Source organism: Monodelphis domestica, chromosome 6 (assembly GCF_027887165.1).
Source record: "Monodelphis domestica isolate mMonDom1 chromosome 6, mMonDom1.pri, whole genome shotgun sequence".
In the NCBI taxonomy this organism is placed as follows: Eukaryota; Metazoa; Chordata; class Mammalia; order Didelphimorphia; family Didelphidae; genus Monodelphis; species Monodelphis domestica.
Genome location: NC_077232.1, coordinates 303,150,729 through 303,170,448, shown reverse-complemented (window position 1 = coordinate 303,170,448; position 19,720 = coordinate 303,150,729). Strand labels below are relative to the sequence as shown.

The 19,720-nt window shown below is 40.2% G+C and overlaps 1 protein-coding gene across 3 annotated transcripts in view; it reads left to right on the top strand.

Annotated features, from left to right (window-relative positions):
- The window catches only part of TRPC3 (transient receptor potential cation channel subfamily C member 3), a 102,546-nt gene that overhangs the window by 66,578 nt on the left and 16,248 nt on the right, over window positions 1-19,720 (top strand). For all 3 annotated transcript variants that reach the window (XM_007495531.3, XM_001370640.5, XM_056803502.1), the window contains exons 7-9: window positions 2,471-2,735; window positions 14,609-14,804; window positions 17,314-17,523. In XM_007495531.3, coding sequence (XP_007495593.1) covers window positions 2,471-2,735; window positions 14,609-14,804; window positions 17,314-17,523 — 671 coding nt within the window. The remainder of the gene's footprint in view (window positions 1-2,470; window positions 2,736-14,608; window positions 14,805-17,313; window positions 17,524-19,720) is intronic.

Genomic DNA, 19,720 nt, shown 5'->3' with positions numbered 1-19,720 from the left:
TTTATGCCCCCCAACTATGGGACACACTCCCTGCCCAATACACCTTGGGTCCATGGGAAGAGCAGACTTAAACTTGGAGAACGATGATATTGAGGCACACACTGACATTCTTTTTTGGTACAAAAGTTCTTGCTCCTTGATGTGGCCTCCCTTCTCCAGTGACTGCATTTTCCCATCAATTTCTCCATTCTTCTGGCTGAATATAGGGCTTCCTATTGGTTTACTTTGTCTAATCCAAGATTATCTTCTCTGCTACTGGTCCAAGTTCTCTAATGACATGGTCAGATGTGAGGGGGGTGGGGTAGAAGAACAAGAGAGAAATCCCACCCCCCGCCCCAACTCACCCAATTCCCAGCCACTGCCACCTCCCAGGGATTTGGTTCCAACTCTGGAACTGGAATCCTCAACCCCTAAACTTGGAGTCTTCCCACACTGGACTGGTTCTCTTCCTGACTGTTAGATTTGGGGTTTGGCTTGCTGGCCTTTTTGTATAGCCCAAGGGGTAGAACTTGAGCTTCTCAGTCCATCTTAAGATGTGTTCTTTATGACTAATCAGCCTTTATACAATGCCTACAGGCCTGTAATCCTCTCAAATTGTTCCAGGACTTGTTTTTACCTTATGAAGGGATTTTAGGAAAATGATTTAAGGCTGAGTTTGTGCCCTGATTGGAATTTTGTTGAGGTGGGGATGGAGCGGCCATCCCTTTTAGAAATGTAAATGGAAAAAAGATAGAAAGGAAGGGAGGAAAATGGAGGTTTCCAGGAGTGGAGGCAGAGGTGGCTGAGGTATATGCATATCAATCTAGGGGGTTTGTCTTTAGAGGCAGCATGGTACAGCATGGTGGCTAGTTCATTGGACTTGGAGTCAGAAAGGCAGTTCAAATCCTGCTTCAGATGCCATCAATGGGCAAAGCATTTAATCTCTTTGAGCCTCAGTTTCTAATTTGTAAAATTAGGATAATAATTATATCTCCCTGAGAGTGATTTTTTTAAAATCTTACTTTCTGTCTTAGAATTGATACTGTCAGTTCCAAGGTAGAAGAGCAATAAGGGCTCTTGGAAGCATTTAGGATCAAGTGACTTGCCCAGGATCACACAGTTAGGAAGTAACAGAGGTCAGATTTGAACCCAGGACCAGATCTCCAGGTCTGGCTTTCTATCCTTTGCTCTGGTGAGAGTAGAATGATTTTGAGGATCAAATGAGATAATGGATGAAAAGGGTCTTATGAATGAATTAAATTGCTGTATCAATGTAAGCCATTATTATCCTCCTACAGAGTTGGCTAATGTTTATGTTTGCCTTACAAAAAGAGCCTGGGACTCCGTCTCTTGGGGAAAGCTATAAATGAAAAGCCCTGAGACGTGTTACGTGGGGCAAACCTAAACCCCCCTGCACTTCCTTTGTTTTAGCTACCAGCAGCTATCCCGGGTGGACAGAACAAGACATTTTCCTATAATGACTGTGCTCAGAGAACACGATTCCCCAAACACTATTATACAGAAGTTTCATAACAGCTGGGGCTCCATGATGGCAAAACAGTCATGAAGTTCTGTGTTCAAATTCAGCCACTGCAGTTTCTTTGCTTGTAAACAAGAGAAAATGATAGTGGTGGCTTCACTGGGATTGTTGTGAGACTCAAATCCATAATCATTCTGTGAGCACGCTCTATGGGCCAGTTACTGTTCTAAGTACTGGGGACACAAATACAAAAGCAAAAACTTGCTGCCCTCCCTGGGAGACCACACATACACACTCACATGAGTCAGTGGTGATGCTTCAGTCATGTCGGTCTCTATGTGACTTCATTTGGGGTTTTCTTGGTAAAGACTTGGTAAAGAGTGCTTGGCCATTTCCTTCTCTAGCTCGTTTTATGGTTGAGGAAACTGAGGCAAATAGGATCAAGTAACTTGACCAGGATCATGTAGCTAGTAAGTGTGAGGCCAGATTTGAACTCAGGTCTTCCTGACTCTGGGCTTAAGGCTGTTTCCACCATGTCTCCTAAACCAGTACCTAAATCCAAAAGGAGAGAGCAGGTCACCCTAGGCTCAAGCAGCCTAAATGTGAAAACACTTTGCAAAGCTCAGTGTGATACAGAAATGTCAGCTAATCTGATTTACCCAATAAGTTGGAAAAACTGGGTCCATTTCAGTGATGCCTGACATCATGTTATCCCCGCCTAGAGCAGAGGGATTTATCCTCTTTCTCTTCCCCTTAAGAGGCTTGTTTTGGCTTCTCCCAGTAGGAAAAGACAGCACGTGCCTCTGGGATTGTTCTACCCCCTATTGAAAAGAACATTTCATTCAACCCTGAGTGGAAAGGAAGGATGCTAACAGGCTGCGATTGGGCCAGCAACAGCGTGGTGCCTCCAGAGATAAATACTGCCTGCCATGGCGATGCTGCTGGCAAGGTTTCTTTGGCATACACGATGATAAATGGAAACCTCTTTTTTGCCCTTTTCCCTCTCTCCAGCTAGAGATAAATGGCTCCCCTCTGATCCTCAGATCATCTCGGAAGGCCTCTATGCAATAGCGGTTGTGCTCAGCTTCTCCCGGATCGCCTACATCCTGCCAGCCAATGAGAGCTTCGGCCCCTTGCAGATTTCTCTTGGGAGGACTGTGAAGGACATCTTCAAGTTCATGGTCCTCTTCATTATGGTGTTCCTGGCATTTATGATTGGGATGTTCATACTGTATTCCTACTACCTGGGGGCCAAAGTCAACTCTGCTTTTACCACGTAAGTAAGATTTCTATTTTTTTTAATAGCACGGGTGTGGGGAGGGGAGCAGCTGGGTGGCTCAGTAGGTTGAGAGCCAGGCTGGAAATGAGAGGTTCTGAGTTCAAATCTGACCTCAGATACTTCCTTGCTGTGTGACCCTGGGCAAGTCATTTAACTCCCATCGCCTAGACCTTACCACTCTTCTGCCTTAGAACCGATACACAGTATTGATTCTAAGACAGAAGGTAAGGGGTTAAAAAAACTAGCACATGAAGAACAATCCTGACAGCTACAAGGGGAAGCCAGGGGGAAATCTGAGAAAGAAATTAACAGCAGTGGAAACCAAACACAAACTCCACTAGAAATGAAACTTTGAGGACAGCATATGGCCTTAGAAAACCACAAATTCCCATTATCACGTGCTATGGCATTTTTATGTATTTTTTAATGATTTCTCAAAACATTTTAATCTGCTTCAGAACCCTTGGGAGTTTTGCCGCTGCAAGTGTGACACCTCTGTTCTAGATCATGTCTAAACAGCACAGAGTACACAGGAACTACTACTCTCCAAAGGAACCAGAAATCACACTAGCCTTTTTGGCTACCATATAACACTGTTGATGTAGTAAGCCTGTGGTTCACTAAAACCCCCGGATCTTTTTCAGACAAAATGCTATCTAGTTATGACTCCCTCCTCAGGGATTTATAAAAGGTTTTTTTCCTAACCCAAATGTAGAATTTCACTTTTATTCTGTTTGAATTCTGTAAGTTCAAAATGTTTAAAAATAGGCCCAAACCTCAGCATTTCCCCATTAAAAAACCCAGTAAAATGAGAATCGACACATATAAAATTGTCTTTAAAGTCAAATCCCTCGAGTCTGATTTGACTCCGTGCTTTTCGCCTGTCCAAAATCATTATGGACTCCGCTTCGCCTTCCACATTCCTGGAGCAGCTGCCAAATGGGCTCCTGGTTATATACAGGACTGTAAGGTCCCCACTGTGTCTCTAAGGACCATTCTTTGTTATGGGAATTAGCTCGGCATCCATTTGGAGGAAGGACCTGCTTCCTTTAAAAACCAATCACTTCAAGTCACAAGTGGCCTGGATTCTGTTCGTTTTCTCCACAAGCCACAAAACCAAAGAAATATTCTGGCGAGAATTAGACCCCTGAAATATGGCTTCTCCTTCTGATGTGGCCACCATATCAGAGGACCAGAGGCCCATGGAGGGGAGGGGACAGCATCACCCAAGTAGCAGAGCTGTGACACAAGCCCACGTACCTGTCTTCAAGGCCAGGGCTCTTTCCTCTGGCCTTTGATAGGTCACGTGATGTCTTTGGGCCCCAAGTTTTCTTACCTATGAAAGAAGAGAATAAACTAACTATTGGTTTGGGGGTCTCTATGTCTCAGTTTCCAATATGTTGATCAGTCAGTCAACAAGCTTAATTAAACACCTACCTAGTCTTCCCACCATGCAGGGTCCTGGGAAGACAGAAAGAAAGCCAAAGCAACGCCTGCCTCCAAAGAGTTTACATTCTATTGAGGGAAACCACAACAACATAACTTAGCATTTAGAGAGAGATTTAAGCTTTACCAAGTGCTTTACACCTCATTTGCTTCTCACAACACCCCTGTGAGGTTGGTGCTATTATTATCTTTATTTACAGATGAAGAAACTGAGGCTTAGTGGTGAAGTGACTTACCCATGGTCACAAAGCTAGTGTCTGAGGCAGAATTTGAACTTAATTCTTTCTGACTCCAAGTACAACACTCTCTTCTGCCATGCCTCCTAGCTGCCTCAACATGTACCCACATAAGCACACCTAAAACAAAGCAAATCCAAGGTTTGGTTTGGTTTGGTTTGGTTTGGGGGGTTAAAGGAGGCACTGGCAATTAGATGGGGATCAGGAAGGGCCTCATGTAGGAGGAAGTCCTCAAGCTGAAAATTAAAAGGGACTTGGGATTCTAAGAGGTAGAAATGAGAAGGGAAGGCATTCTAGACCTGGCAGTTAGATGACTTTTTCATGGGAAAGAAGATGGAAAATCTCATGTGAGGGAGGGGAGGGGAGGCAAGATTGGTTTAGACTGCATGGAGGGGAGCAATGAGTAATGAGGCTAGAAAGGTAAAGTGAGGCCAGTGTTCCGAAGGACTTTCAAGTCCAACAGAGGAGTTTGCATTTGATCCTAGAGGTATTAGGAAGCCACTAAAGCAAAGTTGAGTAAGCATTAGCATATGCATGCTTTTACGAGTGATATTTTGGTAATAATAGAAAGTCTGGATTAGAGGGGAGAGAATAAATGCAGGGAAACCAATTAGGAGGCCATTGAAAGAGTTCAAGCAAGAGGTGATGGGGCCTGTACCAAGGTGATGCCATGTAAGTAGAGAGGACATTGGTGTGAGATATTTTGGAGACAGAATCAACAAGATTTCACAACAAAGTGGGTATGGAAGAGTAAAGGAGAGTAGAACTGGGTATGTAGATCTGGGAGGCATCTGAATAGAGATGATAATTGAATCCTTAGAGGTTGGTAAGTTTAGAAAGAGAGAAAAGAAGAGGGCCCAGAACAGATCCATGAAGGACATCCATAACTGGATGGATTCCATGGATGGAATATGGATGATGTTCTAGAAAGGAGCCTAGATATAGGGCATGAGGGATATCAAAGACTTGAGGATGACTTTGAGGTTGGGCAACAAAGATGGTGGTGCCCTTGATCAAATGAGCTCTCATTTGTATTTGTTGAATTTGAAATACTTATTGAACATCAAATTCAAAATGTCCAATAGGCAGTTGGTAATGGTGGACAGGATCTCGGATAAGAACTATAGACATTGCTGTGGGCAAATCACTCTGTCCAAATTGCTCTCTGGGCAATTAGTGTCTAGATCAGTGGTGTCAAACTCAAATGGAAACAGTGGCTGCTAATCTCTAAGTAAGGACCCCTGTGAGCTATATATTAACTTAGTTAAAAAGTGTTTAAATGTAATATTTTATATTATAATATAATTGGTAAATAAATCATGCAAGTTAATAGAAGTAATAAATATACTTAATAAAATGCAAGATAGTTAAAGTATTACAATGTAATATTGTCTCTGCTTTATTATATTTTTGTTCATTTAAAAATATTTCCCAGCTACCTTTTCATCTGTTTCCAGTTATGTCTGGTAGAGATGCAGGCCACACACAACCTCTGGACCATATATTTGATACCATCTATCAGATGACTTCTTCCAACTCTAATACCATCCTCTCTGTCCAAAGTCCTAACCCACCATGCTCACTTGCTTTCTTGTTGATGCTTCCTAAAAGGAAGCCCTCTGTTCTGTTCACACAGGTCCACCCACACCCATTTCCAGACCCTGCCCTTTCCCACTGCTCCACTGGTGCTCAGCCATGTCACTTGCATGAAATGCTTTGTGTCTTCTTCTCTACAGGTCCAAATCCTACCCATAGTTCAACACTCGACTCAGAACCCTCCTTCTCTCAGGGAAATCGTGTTTGTGTGAAGTCCGTTGTCTATGCCTCTCATCCTTTCCTACTGCCTGGTTCTACCAGGTCTCCAGAGGTCTAGGAAAACCCAAAGAAAACTGGGTTCAGACTTTGTTGATGCTATCATTTCCTGGGGTGGCTCTGGCTCCAGGCAGTTCTTTTCCTCATGGTAGACGGTATTTTTTAATCATTCAGTGGGTGCCCACTCTAAGATCAGTTGAGCATTTGGAAATCCATTTTCTGATGGGAAGAGAGAAAGCGATTTATTTCTCACTTTGATTCAACAGACATTTGTTTGGCTTAGATCCAAGGGACAGGGATGTTGCTAGGCTTCTTGTATGGAGGTCATCTGGAGCATGCTTGTGCAGATGTGAGGTACAGGTCTCAGGGACAAGCGCACCAACCAGCCATGCCTCAGTGTGCTTAGTGGCTTGTTTCTTACTCGTTAGTTCTCAGAGGGTGGGTTCAAAGGCAATCGAAGGGTATGTTCCGTTACTACCTCATAGTTTCTCTCAGAAATTCTCTCAGTAATTAGTGAGCTCCAAGTTCCCACTCCGGTTTATGAAAATTCTTTCCCCATGAGCTCTTTCTTTCCTTAGACTCAAGCCCATTTAGACAAACAGCAATATTGCTGGCTATATTACTTTTGAATAGACGGTGGGTGGGTGGGTGTTCCAAGAATGTATGGGCTATCAGGAAGGCCACAAAATCCACCTCTAATCAATGACTACAACTGCTCTTCCCACACCTCTGTAGACCCAAGAACCTCGGTCCAGTCACAATCCCTTTTCCTCAGGATGCCCATTAAAGCATTTTCTTCAGAAGTCTCCGCAAGATAGATGTTAAGCTCAGTTCTCTCAGATTAGCTTTCCAGACTCGCTTGAAGATGACAGTTCACTCTCACTTCCTCTTACTCCATGACAGTGAGCCAGCAAAGTCAAATCAACAAGCCCTTTACTAGCCCTTACTGTGTGTCAGGCACTGCGCCAAGCACTAACACAAAAGTAAACAGAGAGGTAGCCCTTGCCCTCAAGGAGCTTCCATTCTAGTGAGGGAAAGGAGCTAAAAAGAGGGGTGATGGGGGGTGGGGGTGGGCTGGGGATGGGAGACAGAGAGACTATAACCTGAAGAAGCATGACATACTGAGTGTCCTTCTTAAAATGGAGGTTCTGGGAGGAAGCAGCCAGTCTGAGGAAGAGGCTGGAGAAACAGAGGGTACTTCCAGTGTAATGAGCTCAGAGTTAGTGTAAACTTCAGGTAGAAGAGGTTTCTGTGGCTTACATGGGAGAGAGAGTCAGGAGTGCAGCCTGGAGTGGAAGAGAAGAGAAAGAAGTATAAAATAATGAACCTTTGAAATATAAGTAGGAACCAGACTACTGTTAGGATAGGATTGTGGGTAAGGGAAACACAAGAGGAAGAAACATATAAAAATCTACTTTATTGTTTTGGAAGGGAAAGGAATAGGGGCTTAGGGATTCACTTGTGCTTATTCTTATTCCAAAACTAACTAATTATGCTAGCTAGGTTACTAAACCAAAAGAACTTAACAAAATACCCAAATATCACAGCAGGGGCCCAAAACCAGTTATCAAACTTCAAATGCTCTTGTCAGCTAAAACAGAACAATGTACTAGTATTGCAGTACATTAACATCAAACGTAGAGGAAAAATCTTGTAAATCACAATAAAGACAACATTGCGTAAGTTTTACACTGAAAATTAAACCAAACAATAAACTCACTTATGCAAATACATGTAATGTAACAGTGAGCTACGTACATAATTTACATATATACATATATAGTACATACATACAATACATACATGTATGCTATACATATGCACGTATACACTTCATACTTACACAGTTGGCATATCTACATACACTATAAATCAATTAATTTACAATCTCATTATGTACCCAATTTACATATATTTACATATTTACTTACAATTTGGTTTGATATGTGATGTCATATGTTGTTTGTGTTGTGTAATGTATGATGCAGTGCAAGTCAGTACCTGATTTTCTTACCTAATCTTACTTAATTGTCCCTAACTTCAAACTACTCCTCCTAACTAAATTTCTACATCTAAACTAAATCCAAGTATGTAACTACATTTTGTTAGTAAATAACTGTTAGTACCCTAACTATACATTGTTTCACTCATTTAAGTAGTGATTCAATGTAACCTAACCATGTTTATGTTTTATTATGTTGTTACTTTTTCTATGTCAGGTTGTTTTGCTATTTAAATGTCAGTGTTACTGTTTTATATATATATATATATATATATGAGTAATGTTACTGTTGTATGCAACATACTTACCCCTACTTCCTCTTGAATGTCCTTCTGCCATTCCATAGTAGGAAATATATTTGTGTTTGTATGTGAATAAATGTTATGTTATTATATACTATAATACATTATCCAAAGGATAAAATCATTAGTCCATTTATCCTGTAATCTTCTTCATTGCAAATTTCACAGTCTTTTAAATTTTTAAGTTCTGTCTTTCATCAATGATCATTAATTCCTGAATTCTCCTCTTCATCTGCATTGTCCTCTTCTATCCTCTTCCACAGGAATGGTCCTCTCCTTACTGATCTTTTTGACTGCAGCCTCAGTGTGACTGATGATTCTATATTTCTGCAGTCTCTTAATTTCCTTCTTCTTCAATGATTTTTACATTTTCATTATTTATACCATGTGCTAATTTTATATGTGAACAATGATACTAAGAATCTCTACCCAAAACTTTTACTGAAGATGGAGAAACTAACACAATAGTGAAAGGATCTAACCAACTTTCCTGTGTTGCTGATGTTTTAGCAAATTTTTTTACATATACCATATCTCCTGGTTCATAATTATGAAGAGAATAATCCAAAGGACCAGTTTGAATTAATACTCCCATTTCATGGAATTCTTTTAGTCTTTGTTGTAAAGCACTTAAGTAAGAAGCAAGTTCACAATCTCCTCCTAAGAGAGATGTACAGGCTGTCTTACAAGTTTTTGCTTGTGGTGGAGCATGTCCAAAGAGCATTTCATAGGATGATATATGCAAATCTGCTCTTGGCCTCATATGTAAGTAAAACAAAGCTATGGGAAGAATCTCTGGCCATTTGAGATGAGTTTCAGCACAGAGCTTCCCCACTATAGTCTTTATTTCCTTTTTCATGCGTTCAACTTGACCTGAACTTTGAGGATGATACGGCACATGATATTTTGGTGCTATTCCTAGATTTTCATAGACTCTTTTCAGGATGTCTTGAGTGAAATGGGATCCTTTATCGGAGTCTATTGTTAATGGTACTCCAAATCTAGGTATAATATCCTTAATCAACACTTTCACCACAAAGCTAGCTGTATTTGTATTTGATGGAAAAGTTTCAGGCCATTTAGTTAATCTATCAACAATTACCAAGCAAAACTTATATCTTCCAGCTTTTGGCATGCTAATGTAATCAATCTGCAGACTCTCAAATGGACAATATGCTAAAGGTCTACCACCTAAACCTTTCTGTCTGAATGCTCCTTGATTGAATTTTTGGCAAACAGAACAGCTTGAGCAGATCTTATTTGCTACAGTACTTATTCCAGGAGCAACCCATTGCCTCTTTACGGTGTCAATTACAGTTTGACTACCAAAATGACCTTTTGTGTTAATGGCTTGACACAAATAGCTATACAGGTCTTTTGGTAACAGTGGCTTTCCTGTATCTGTTAACCATATATCATGTTCTTTTCTAGCTCCAAACTTCTCTTTCCATTTTTGTATTTCTGAGTCTACATAAGCTTTGTCTAGATCATCAGATTTTTTAGTTGATAAGTTTATAATATACACTGGAGCATTTCTGGCTGCAAATTTTGCCATTATGTCAGCTCTATGATTTCCTTTAGCAACAGAATCTCTTCTATTAGTACAACTTCTACAATGGATTACCGCTAGCTGTTTAGGCTTCTGGATAGCATCCAACAACTCAGTTATTATTTCTGCATGAGCAATTGGTTTTCCCAATGCAGTAATAAAACCTCATTGTTTCCAGATCTTTCCTGTCGCATGACACACAGAGAAAGCATGAGAGTCTATGTAAATGTTTTCACTTTTACCAGCTGCCAGAAGAAATGCTTGCTTTAAAGCAATTAACTCTGCGGTTTGACCACTAAAGTTACTAGGTAATGATCCATACCACAACGTCTCAAATTCTGTGACAATTGCAGAACTTGTACATCTCATTCCATTTCACAAATATGAAGATCCATCTGTAAATAAAACCAAATCTGGATTTTCAATCAGAATGTCTTTTAAATCCATCCTTGGCATATCCACTAGATTTACTACTTCTAAGCATTCATGTAATGGTTCACTGTTCTTTGGCAAATTAGGAAGAAGTGTAGCTGGGCTTCATACACTACACCTTTTCAACATGATGTTTTCACTACCTAGAAGTATAATTTCATACTTAGATATTCATTGGTCTGAATATGCTTGAGCACAAAATTTCCTCATTAGCACTTCTATTTGATGTGAACAGAATACCGTCAATGGACATTCCAAAACTAATTCTGATGACTTTTGAACTAACACAGCTGCAGCAGCTACACCCCTTAAACAAGGAACTGTACCTGCAGCAATAGGATCTAGCTGACAACTATAGTATCCAATTGGATGATAACTTTGTCCTAAAGTCTATGTCAGTACACCAGATGCAATACCTTTGGTCTCATGCACAAATAATTGAAAAGGTTTAGTATAGTCTGGGATTCCAAGAGTTGATGCAAGTAAAATCCCTTCCTTAAGCTTCCTTAAGGCTTGCGGATGTTCAGGTTTGAGTTTCAGAGGTTCTGGTTCTATATTCCTGGTTAGATCTGTTAAACATTTAGTAATTTCACTATATGCAGGTATCCATTGTCTACAAAAACTCAAGAACAGCTCTGAGTTGCTTCTTGGTCTTAGGTGCTCTCAGTTTCTGGATATCAGCTATTCTTTTCTTAGTGATACTTCTGGAACCCTCTGACAACACAAAACCAAGATATTCAACCTGTGGCAAAAGCCACTGAAGTTTTGCTTTAGGGATTTTATGTCCACATTTATATAATTCAATCTAAAGAATCTGTCTATCTCTCAAGCACGTTAGCAGATGGAGATGCTAGGAGGATATCATCTACAAAATGCACTATTTTACTTTCCTTGAATGATACTGTTTTAAGGTCTCTATTCAAAATTTGAGAGAGCTGGCTTGGGCTTTCACAGAATCCCTGTGGAAGACAAGTGAATGTCCACTAGGCACTGCCCCATGTGAAAGCAAGGATCTTTTGAGAATCCTCATTAATTGGTATCGAGAAAAAAGCTGAACATAAATCTATCATGGTGAAATATCTTGCTTGACTTGGAATGGATGGTATTATAGTAGCTGGGCTTGGTACTACAGGATGAGTCTTAATTACATGATCATTTACAGCTCTTAAATCCAGTATGAATCTATAGACAACTTTTCCATCTTGATCAAGCTTTTGTTTCTTTATTTGCAGTATTGGGAGTATTATAATTTGAAAAACACAGTATTACGATCCCTTGTTGAATTAGGGACTCAATAATTGCCCTTATTCCATCTATAGCTTCTTTACTCAAAGGGTATTGAGGAACACAAGGAACTGATCTTTCCTTGGTTCTCACTATCACTGGATCAGCTGATTTCAATAGGCCTACATCTGTGGAAGACTTTGCCCATAAACCTTCTGGAATATCCTCAGGAATTGGATAGATGGGATTCAACTCATTCTCGGCACTGACTGAATCTAAGAACAGCAATGGAAAGGCTTTCAGAGATTCTTCTGGGAGTCGTAATGATATATCCCCAGTGTCAGTACACTGAATCGTTGTTCGTAATTTACAAAGCAAGCCCCTCCCAAGAAGGCTCATTGGGCATCCAGGCATACATAGAAATGTATGTTCCATGCTTAATGGACCAAGGGTAATCATTTTAGGTTGTAATTTAGCTACTCTCTTGGGTTTTCCAGTAGCTCTAATCCCTTCCATAGTACCAACAGCTCTACAATCTTTAGTAAGACTTTACAAAACTGATTTACTGGCTCCCGTATCCACCAAAAGATCATATATCTGATCCCCTGTAGTTACTGAAACATAGGGTTCAGTGCTATTTGGGGGTTGGAAGGTTTCAAGAATTGGTGCCAGTACAGTAACATCAGTACAAAGCTCAGTCATTTCCTGCCACACTATGGAGGGCTTTAAAAGCCAGAGGAGTTTGTATTTTATCCTGAGAGCAATAGGGAGCCACTGAAGTTTCTGAAACAGGAGAATATCCTGCTGACAGGTACAGTCAGAGCTGTATTTTAGGAATATCAATTATTTATCTGAGTGGAGGAAAATCTAAAGAAAGGCTCCCAGTTCTCTTTCTCTGTGCCTCAGTCTCTCTATCTGACTATCGCAATTCTCAAAGTCTTGCAGTTCTCTCGTGCTAATTAACTGCAATCTTTCACAGACTTTTTCTGTCATGAGAGTATTCAGTCTTTTATGGACCCTCTTTGTAATAGCAGCTAAACTGTTTCCTTTCTCATAGAAATACAGTAACAATAACCAAAGCCTCTGTGAGAGAAGCCATTTAAAGAAGGGTAAAACAAAAAATTATGCAGTGCCTTTCTAAGGGAAGAGACTACAATGTAAACGCAGAGAAAGAGAATGTAAAGTGGGGCATAAAGGAGCAAAGCAGAGATCCAGACAAAGAGATGGAGGCAATTCTGATTAGGGAGCTCTGAAAGGAAGGGAATGCTTCATTAGAGGGGCTGCCATTTGAGCCTCAGGCAGGAAAGAGAACTCAGATTTTGAAAACTAGAGTTGAGAAATGAAGACATTCCAGCTGTGGTAAATGACCTGTTCAAATGTCTAGAAGTGGGAGATGGCAGGTAGAATTCAGGGAACAGCCTCACTAAAGATAAGGGTGTGAATTCCCAACCAAAACTAACAAATAAAACCTCTTCTTGTCAGTAGAGGAGCTTAGAGCAGGCAAAGACAGGAAAGGATGAAATGTATGCCATCACTGTACATTTCATCCCTGGTGCCCACAGTCTTGGGAAGCAATTTCTAACACACTGTGTCTGTTTTAACAATATCTTACAGTAAATAATAACACCATCAACAACTATAAGAATAATAACTCGCATTTATATTGTGTTTTAAGGGTTTCAAAGTGCTTTTACAAATACAAGTTATCCCATAAGTCTTAGTGAAGCTTTAATGTTCAATAATTTCAGAATTATAAATGCTCAGGGGCAGCTAGGTGGCTCAGTAGATAGTCAGGCCTAGAGATGGGAGGTCCTGGATTCAAATCTGGAATTTCTAGCTGTGTGACCCTGGGCAAGTCACTTAAACCTCATTGCCTAGCCCTTACCAATCTTCTGTCTTGGAACTGATAAACAAGGGTGATTCTAAGCTGGAAGGTAAGGGGTTTTTTTGGGGGGGGAAAAGAAGTATAAATGCTAGAATTAAAAAAAACATAATTGGAAACTTCAATTATTTAGATTTCATTTACCCTGAATAATTTTCTTTATGTAGTTTTGTGAATTTTGAATAGTAAAGTTTTCATTTGAACAAGATGGAGCCACCTTGTCCTTCATTATGCACTGTGTACATGACAGTTTCTGCTTGACACTTTCTCAGACTATGGAGCAGCAGGGAAGATCATCTTCCTTGGCCACCTCCTGATCCATCTCCATTCTACTTTTTCTTGTGGAGTTACCCTGAGCCACTACTGATAAAAGTTTTTACAAAGATCAAAGTGCAATATATAGCAGGAGATGGCAATTATGTTGAATTTTAATCAGAAAATCAATAGCTTAAAATTTTTTTATAAGTTTAAAACATTCATACTTTCAGATAGGGTACTGGGCCTGGAGTCAAGAAGACCCGAATTCAAATCTAGCCTCAGACAGTGTGTGACCCCAGGCAAGTCATTCTACCTCTTCTCAGTTTGGGGATAATAATAGCATCCCCGTTATGAAGTTCATATTGGTAATATTTGTAAAGCCCAGTAGCTGGTATATAGTAGGTGCTATATAAATGCTAGTTATTATTACTATTATTATTATTGGAGTTATTAAAGCTTTCATATGCATTAACACTTTTGGGAAATGCCATATTTTCAAATTTTATCCTCATAGAAAAAATAATAATAGCATCTCCTCTGGGAGGCAGGTGCTATTATTGTTTCCATTTTCCAGATGAGGAGAGTGGGGCAGAGCTGGGTTAAGTAAAAGGGTAAGGGCTCATAGAATTCAGCATTCCAGAGTTTTTCCTCTATTCAGTTACTTGTGGCATTTGAGCTCTTTGTACCAAAAATAGTTCATTGCTCACTATGCTCCTTCTTTTAACAGAGTAGAAGAAAGCTTCAAGACCTTGTTTTGGTCCATATTTGGATTGTCCGAAGTAACATCCGTGGTGCTGAAATATGATCACAAGTTCATCGAAAACATCGGCTATGTTCTTTATGGAATATACAATGTCACCATGGTCGTGGTCCTCTTGAACATGCTCATTGCCATGATTAATAGCTCCTACCAAGAAATCGAGGTAAGGCATCTCATAAAGGCAGTCCCACCGTCTTTTCCAGGACATCCTATTAACATGGTACTTACTTGTGGGCTTTACCCTGAATGTTAGAGATCAGAAAAGCATTGATTTGGAGCTTCAAGGGACCTTAGAGGTATCCACTCTAGCCTCTTCCCTCTGTGAATGAGAAAATCAAGACCTAGAGAGATGGAGCAATTTCTCTACTCAATTCTCGGCCAAGATTATTGTCTATTTGTCATGCCTGTCCCAGACTGAATGAATGCAAAACATTAATAAACACTCACTATGCTAAGCATTGGGAATACAGATACAAAAACAAGACAGTCCCTGAGAGAACACATGTAAAGGAGGGATGGTCTGGGAATCAAAAGACATTCCCTTTTGAGAAGCGATGAGGGTTTTTATGACTACTGTTCTCAAAGCAAGAAGCAAAAAACATGGAGGGGGGATAGTACCCATGAGATAACAGTGTATCTGGGAATGTGGGACATCTGGAAAAATGTACTGATATAACAGCTGAATGGACTGACCATACAACTGTTTTTCAACATCTGGAAAATGGGCACTTTTCAAATGCTTAGTTTTTCTTTCTGCATTGCTAGACTCATTTCTTTTGAAGTCTCAGCCTTGTAATGTTTTGAGGAATGATGCATTCAGCACAATATCATCTACAAGAAAGAACACTTGGAAGATTCTATAATTTATGGGGAATCTTTCCATTTGAACACTGTATTGGGCAGCATTGGCAAACCTTTTAGAGATCATGTGCCCAAACTGCACCTTCAAGCCGCCTGTGATCCCTCCACATTACCCCAGACAGTAGAGGAAGTGCTCACACTGAGCTGCTAGGTGGAGGGGCGAGGCATGTGAAACACATCAGGCTCTGTGGAGAGGGGGAATGGAGCAGTCCCTTCCAACACACCAGAGCACGTGTGCCACATCTTTACCAACACAGGTATAGGGCATCCTCCATGCCATGACCAGCTCCTTGGGCTACCACTGATCTTCCTGTTTTATGTCTTGCCTGAAAGTCACAAAGTAAGGTGTTGTAGTGACTAGAGAACAAGCCAGAAAGAGAGACCTGAGTTCAAATCCTGCTTCTGACAGATGCTGACTATGCCACCTTGGGCATGTGCTTTGGACAATTCTCTAAGAGAGTCAGTTGCAGAAAAGGTGCTGCCCTGTATTAGTGGAGGGAATTTCCTCACTTGAGAATTCCCATTACCAGTGAAGTCCCAGCTGTAGGATATATCTTTATATTAATAGAGGTTGCCTGAGCAATTATCTCTAGGCTTTTGTTTTTCTATGACCTTAACGTATAAATGAGAGATTCCTTTTTGAAGGATGACTTGATTTTGTTCTATAGAATCAAAGGCATTTTTGTAAAAGACAGACAATAAACACAGCAGAAACTTACATTCTCTGTATTTTTTTAGTGCATCATGTGACTATAAAGATGTGGTCCACTGTAGAAAAAAGCCTGTCTGCGACATTTACATATTTTCACCCAGGATATCCTTAACACATTTGTGTTATAGATTTTCATAAAAATTTCATACAGATAAGATATTCATCATGGGCCAATAGTTGTAATAAAAAATTAATAAAGAATAAATTGCCTACCTATTTGCATCTACATCTTGAAAAAATCCTACTGAGTTCTATTGCTCTAGATAACCTTTGTTGTATCATGAACTGCTTTGGCAGCCTGGTGAAACTGAGGGAGACTTTCTCAGAACACTATTTTTAAGTACATAAAATAAAAATTACTAGAAATTACAAGTGGAGCCAATTGTATTGAAGGGCAATTTTATATTTTAAAAAAAGAAAACATTTTTTGGGAGACTGTCTCCCTATCTCACTCAGTGGAGAAACACATCAGCTACATATTGGTCCAATTCCACTTTGATTAACCTAAAAATTTTGACCTACTTGTTGCCCCTCCTTAAGAAGCCTACTGGCCACTCCTCCCTCTGCCTCCATATTTGTGCCCAACTTAGTGCAGACACCTGATTGTGATTGGCTTATATCCTACTGCAGCTCAGAACTCCAGAACTCAAGCAATCCACTGGCTTCAGCCTTCCCAGTAAGCAGGGACACTTACTGAGAACCAATTATATTGTAGTCCAGTTGTGAAAATATTTTTGAAACAAGTTCATGGGCCCCGGGTTAAGAATTTGTGCTGTAGGATGCTTTCTGAACAATCCGGGAAGACTTTCTTGGAGGGTTTTTTTTGGGGGGGTGCGGGGGTATGGTCTATGTTTTCTTCTGTAATATGTTGACTGCACTTGTATAAATTATATCAAATTATTTGACTTCTTGAGGGGGAGGAAAAGGTGGGAGGGAGAGAATTTGAAACTCAAAATTTTTTTAATTAATATTAAAAATTGTTTCTTACATGTAATTGGAAAAAATTCAAATGCTTGCTCATGAGAGCAGGGGAGAACTGCTCTACAGTATTTAGTTTAAAATATAAGCTGGTGTCTCTCTTTTTTCTTTCATGATGCAGGATGACAGTGATGTTGAATGGAAGTTTGCTCGATCAAAACTTTGGTTATCTTACTTTGATGATGGGAAAACCTTGCCCCCACCCTTCAGCCTTGTGCCCAGTCCCAAGTCCTTTATTTATCTCATCATGCGGATTGTTAATTTTTCCAAGTGCAGGAGGAGAAGACTGCAGAAGGATATAGAAATGGGAATGGGTAACTCCAAGTCCAGGGTAGGTATTAAAAACTCCTCCAGGCCTAAAATAAATGTGTTCGTCTCCCCATCATTGTCCTTTGTTATTTGTAGACTATTTTCTATTTGTAAAGTTGGAAGGTGTTGGAACTCTTCATGGATTTTCCTAGAATAAGCCATACTTTAGTATCATCCTAGGCATTTAAAGAAAACTTATATGCTTTTAGTTAAGGCCAGTGGAGGCAAAAAATGTCCATAGAAGTAAATAATATAAATATTCCCTTTTTTATCATATTCCAAGTCTGTACCATTAATAGAAAGTTTAAAAAGTTCTAACCTGAATCCTTTAGGCTATAATTGAAACCCATTTTTTCTTATTTTATCTGGAGTAGAAATAAGTAACTCCTTCCATCATCTATTATATATTCTTGCTCATAATCATTAACCATTACCCTCACTCCAAAAAAAAAAAATCTGCCAGCAATCTCTTCTCAAGGTAAATAATCCGAATTTCTTAGTAACAGATATAGCAATGAATATAGACATAGGGAAGCTCAAATCAGCCTCATCAAGTTTTCTTGCAGACAATTTCAGCCATTATTTGAAGGGACTGAATTATCCCAAAGCAGCCCCGGGGATCAAAGGGGAATGGGGGAAATTCATGAAATAGCCATGTTTCATGATGGCAACTCCATTTTTGCCAGAGAGGTATGTACATAGTTGGCTGAGGGCTGAATTTCAAGACTTTAGAGAAAGGAAGTACATGGCGGGGGGGTGGGGGGGAGTGCACAACCTCTGGCCTTTTTTTTTTTTAACATTATGTTGGGAGAAAAATAGAGATTTAGAGAAGGTTTGGGAGCACTGTTTGGGGTGGATGGGACAATGACAACTGACCATAGAGCTGCTTCAATCTTATCTTATTTCTGCTTTCTCTGCCAAGGAGAGAATGCTGGTTACCTGACTATAACAAACAAAAAAGACTAGCAGGGAGTTGCTGGCTGAGGTAAATGAGGCAGTAGTAAGAAGACACTTAGCTGCCTTCGGGGAGTTCGAGTTACGGGGCCCACATAGGCTACAGCCCTCCATATTGAGAAAGCCCCAAATGCAAAGGGAAAAGAGGGACAAGGCATCCCAGGGCTGAGGAAGGGCGCATATCCTGATTTTCAAAAAAAGAGAAGAAAGCCAAGACTGCAAACGGGGCTGATGAACTTGATCTTGATTCCTGGGGAAATCATAGCACACATATTAAAGAGATGGTTAGAGAACTCAGCCGGGCTCTATCCAGAACAGGTCAGAGCAGACCAACCTTGTTTCCTTTTTTAACAAGATTACTGCAGTGGTTGATCAGGGAAATGCTAACATGGAATTTACCTAGACTTGAGGAAAGCATCTAATAAGGTAAATCGCAGTGTTTTAAAAGAGAAGATGGTGAGACGTGGGGTACATAATAATGCAGTTAGATGGATTTGGCGCTGATCAAAGGATTTGACTCAAAAAGTATCATTAATGGCTCCATGTCAGCTTGGCAGGAAGGTTCCAGTGGTACACTCCAGGGATCTGTGCTGGGTCCTGGGATATTTAACATTTTTTTCCCAGTGACTTGGATAAAGGAATAGATGGGCTGCTCATTACCTCTGCAGGTGATACAAAACTGGGAAAGATCACTAACAAACTGAATCATAAATGTCCAAAAGGCCTAAAGCATTGGACTAAATCTAGGGGTGTTCTAGTAAATGTTTAACAACCAGCTCTCCTAAAAGCAAGAAACACTTTTACGTTTAATGTGTGTTATTAAGATCTCCATCACTTTCCTAAGTCTAGAGAGTCAGCAAAGCAGACTGACTTGAGAGTTCTGCTTAATTCCAAGGTGTACATGTTGACAATGAAAATTTAACTCTGATTCTTGTAGGTTCAGACTGACTTCATCACACCCCTGTTTGGGTCATGGTATTTCCCTTGTAGGAATTCTCTAGAGATTTTCATCTCTCCAGCAGGGCCTGGTGCCAAGAGATTTTGTAGTTTGTGGCCTTCAGTGACCAGAGGGCAAAGCTGGACTGCTGGAGGGACCACACTCTAGTTGTCACCCTGATTGCCATTGGAATGAGGTAGAGTTCGATGTAAGGTCAGGGAATCAGAGATTTAGAGAATGCCGATTTCTTCTATTCCAACCTCCTCATTTTAGAGAGGAGGAAACTGAGGCATAAAAGAGATTCAAGTGACTTAGGATCATAGATCTA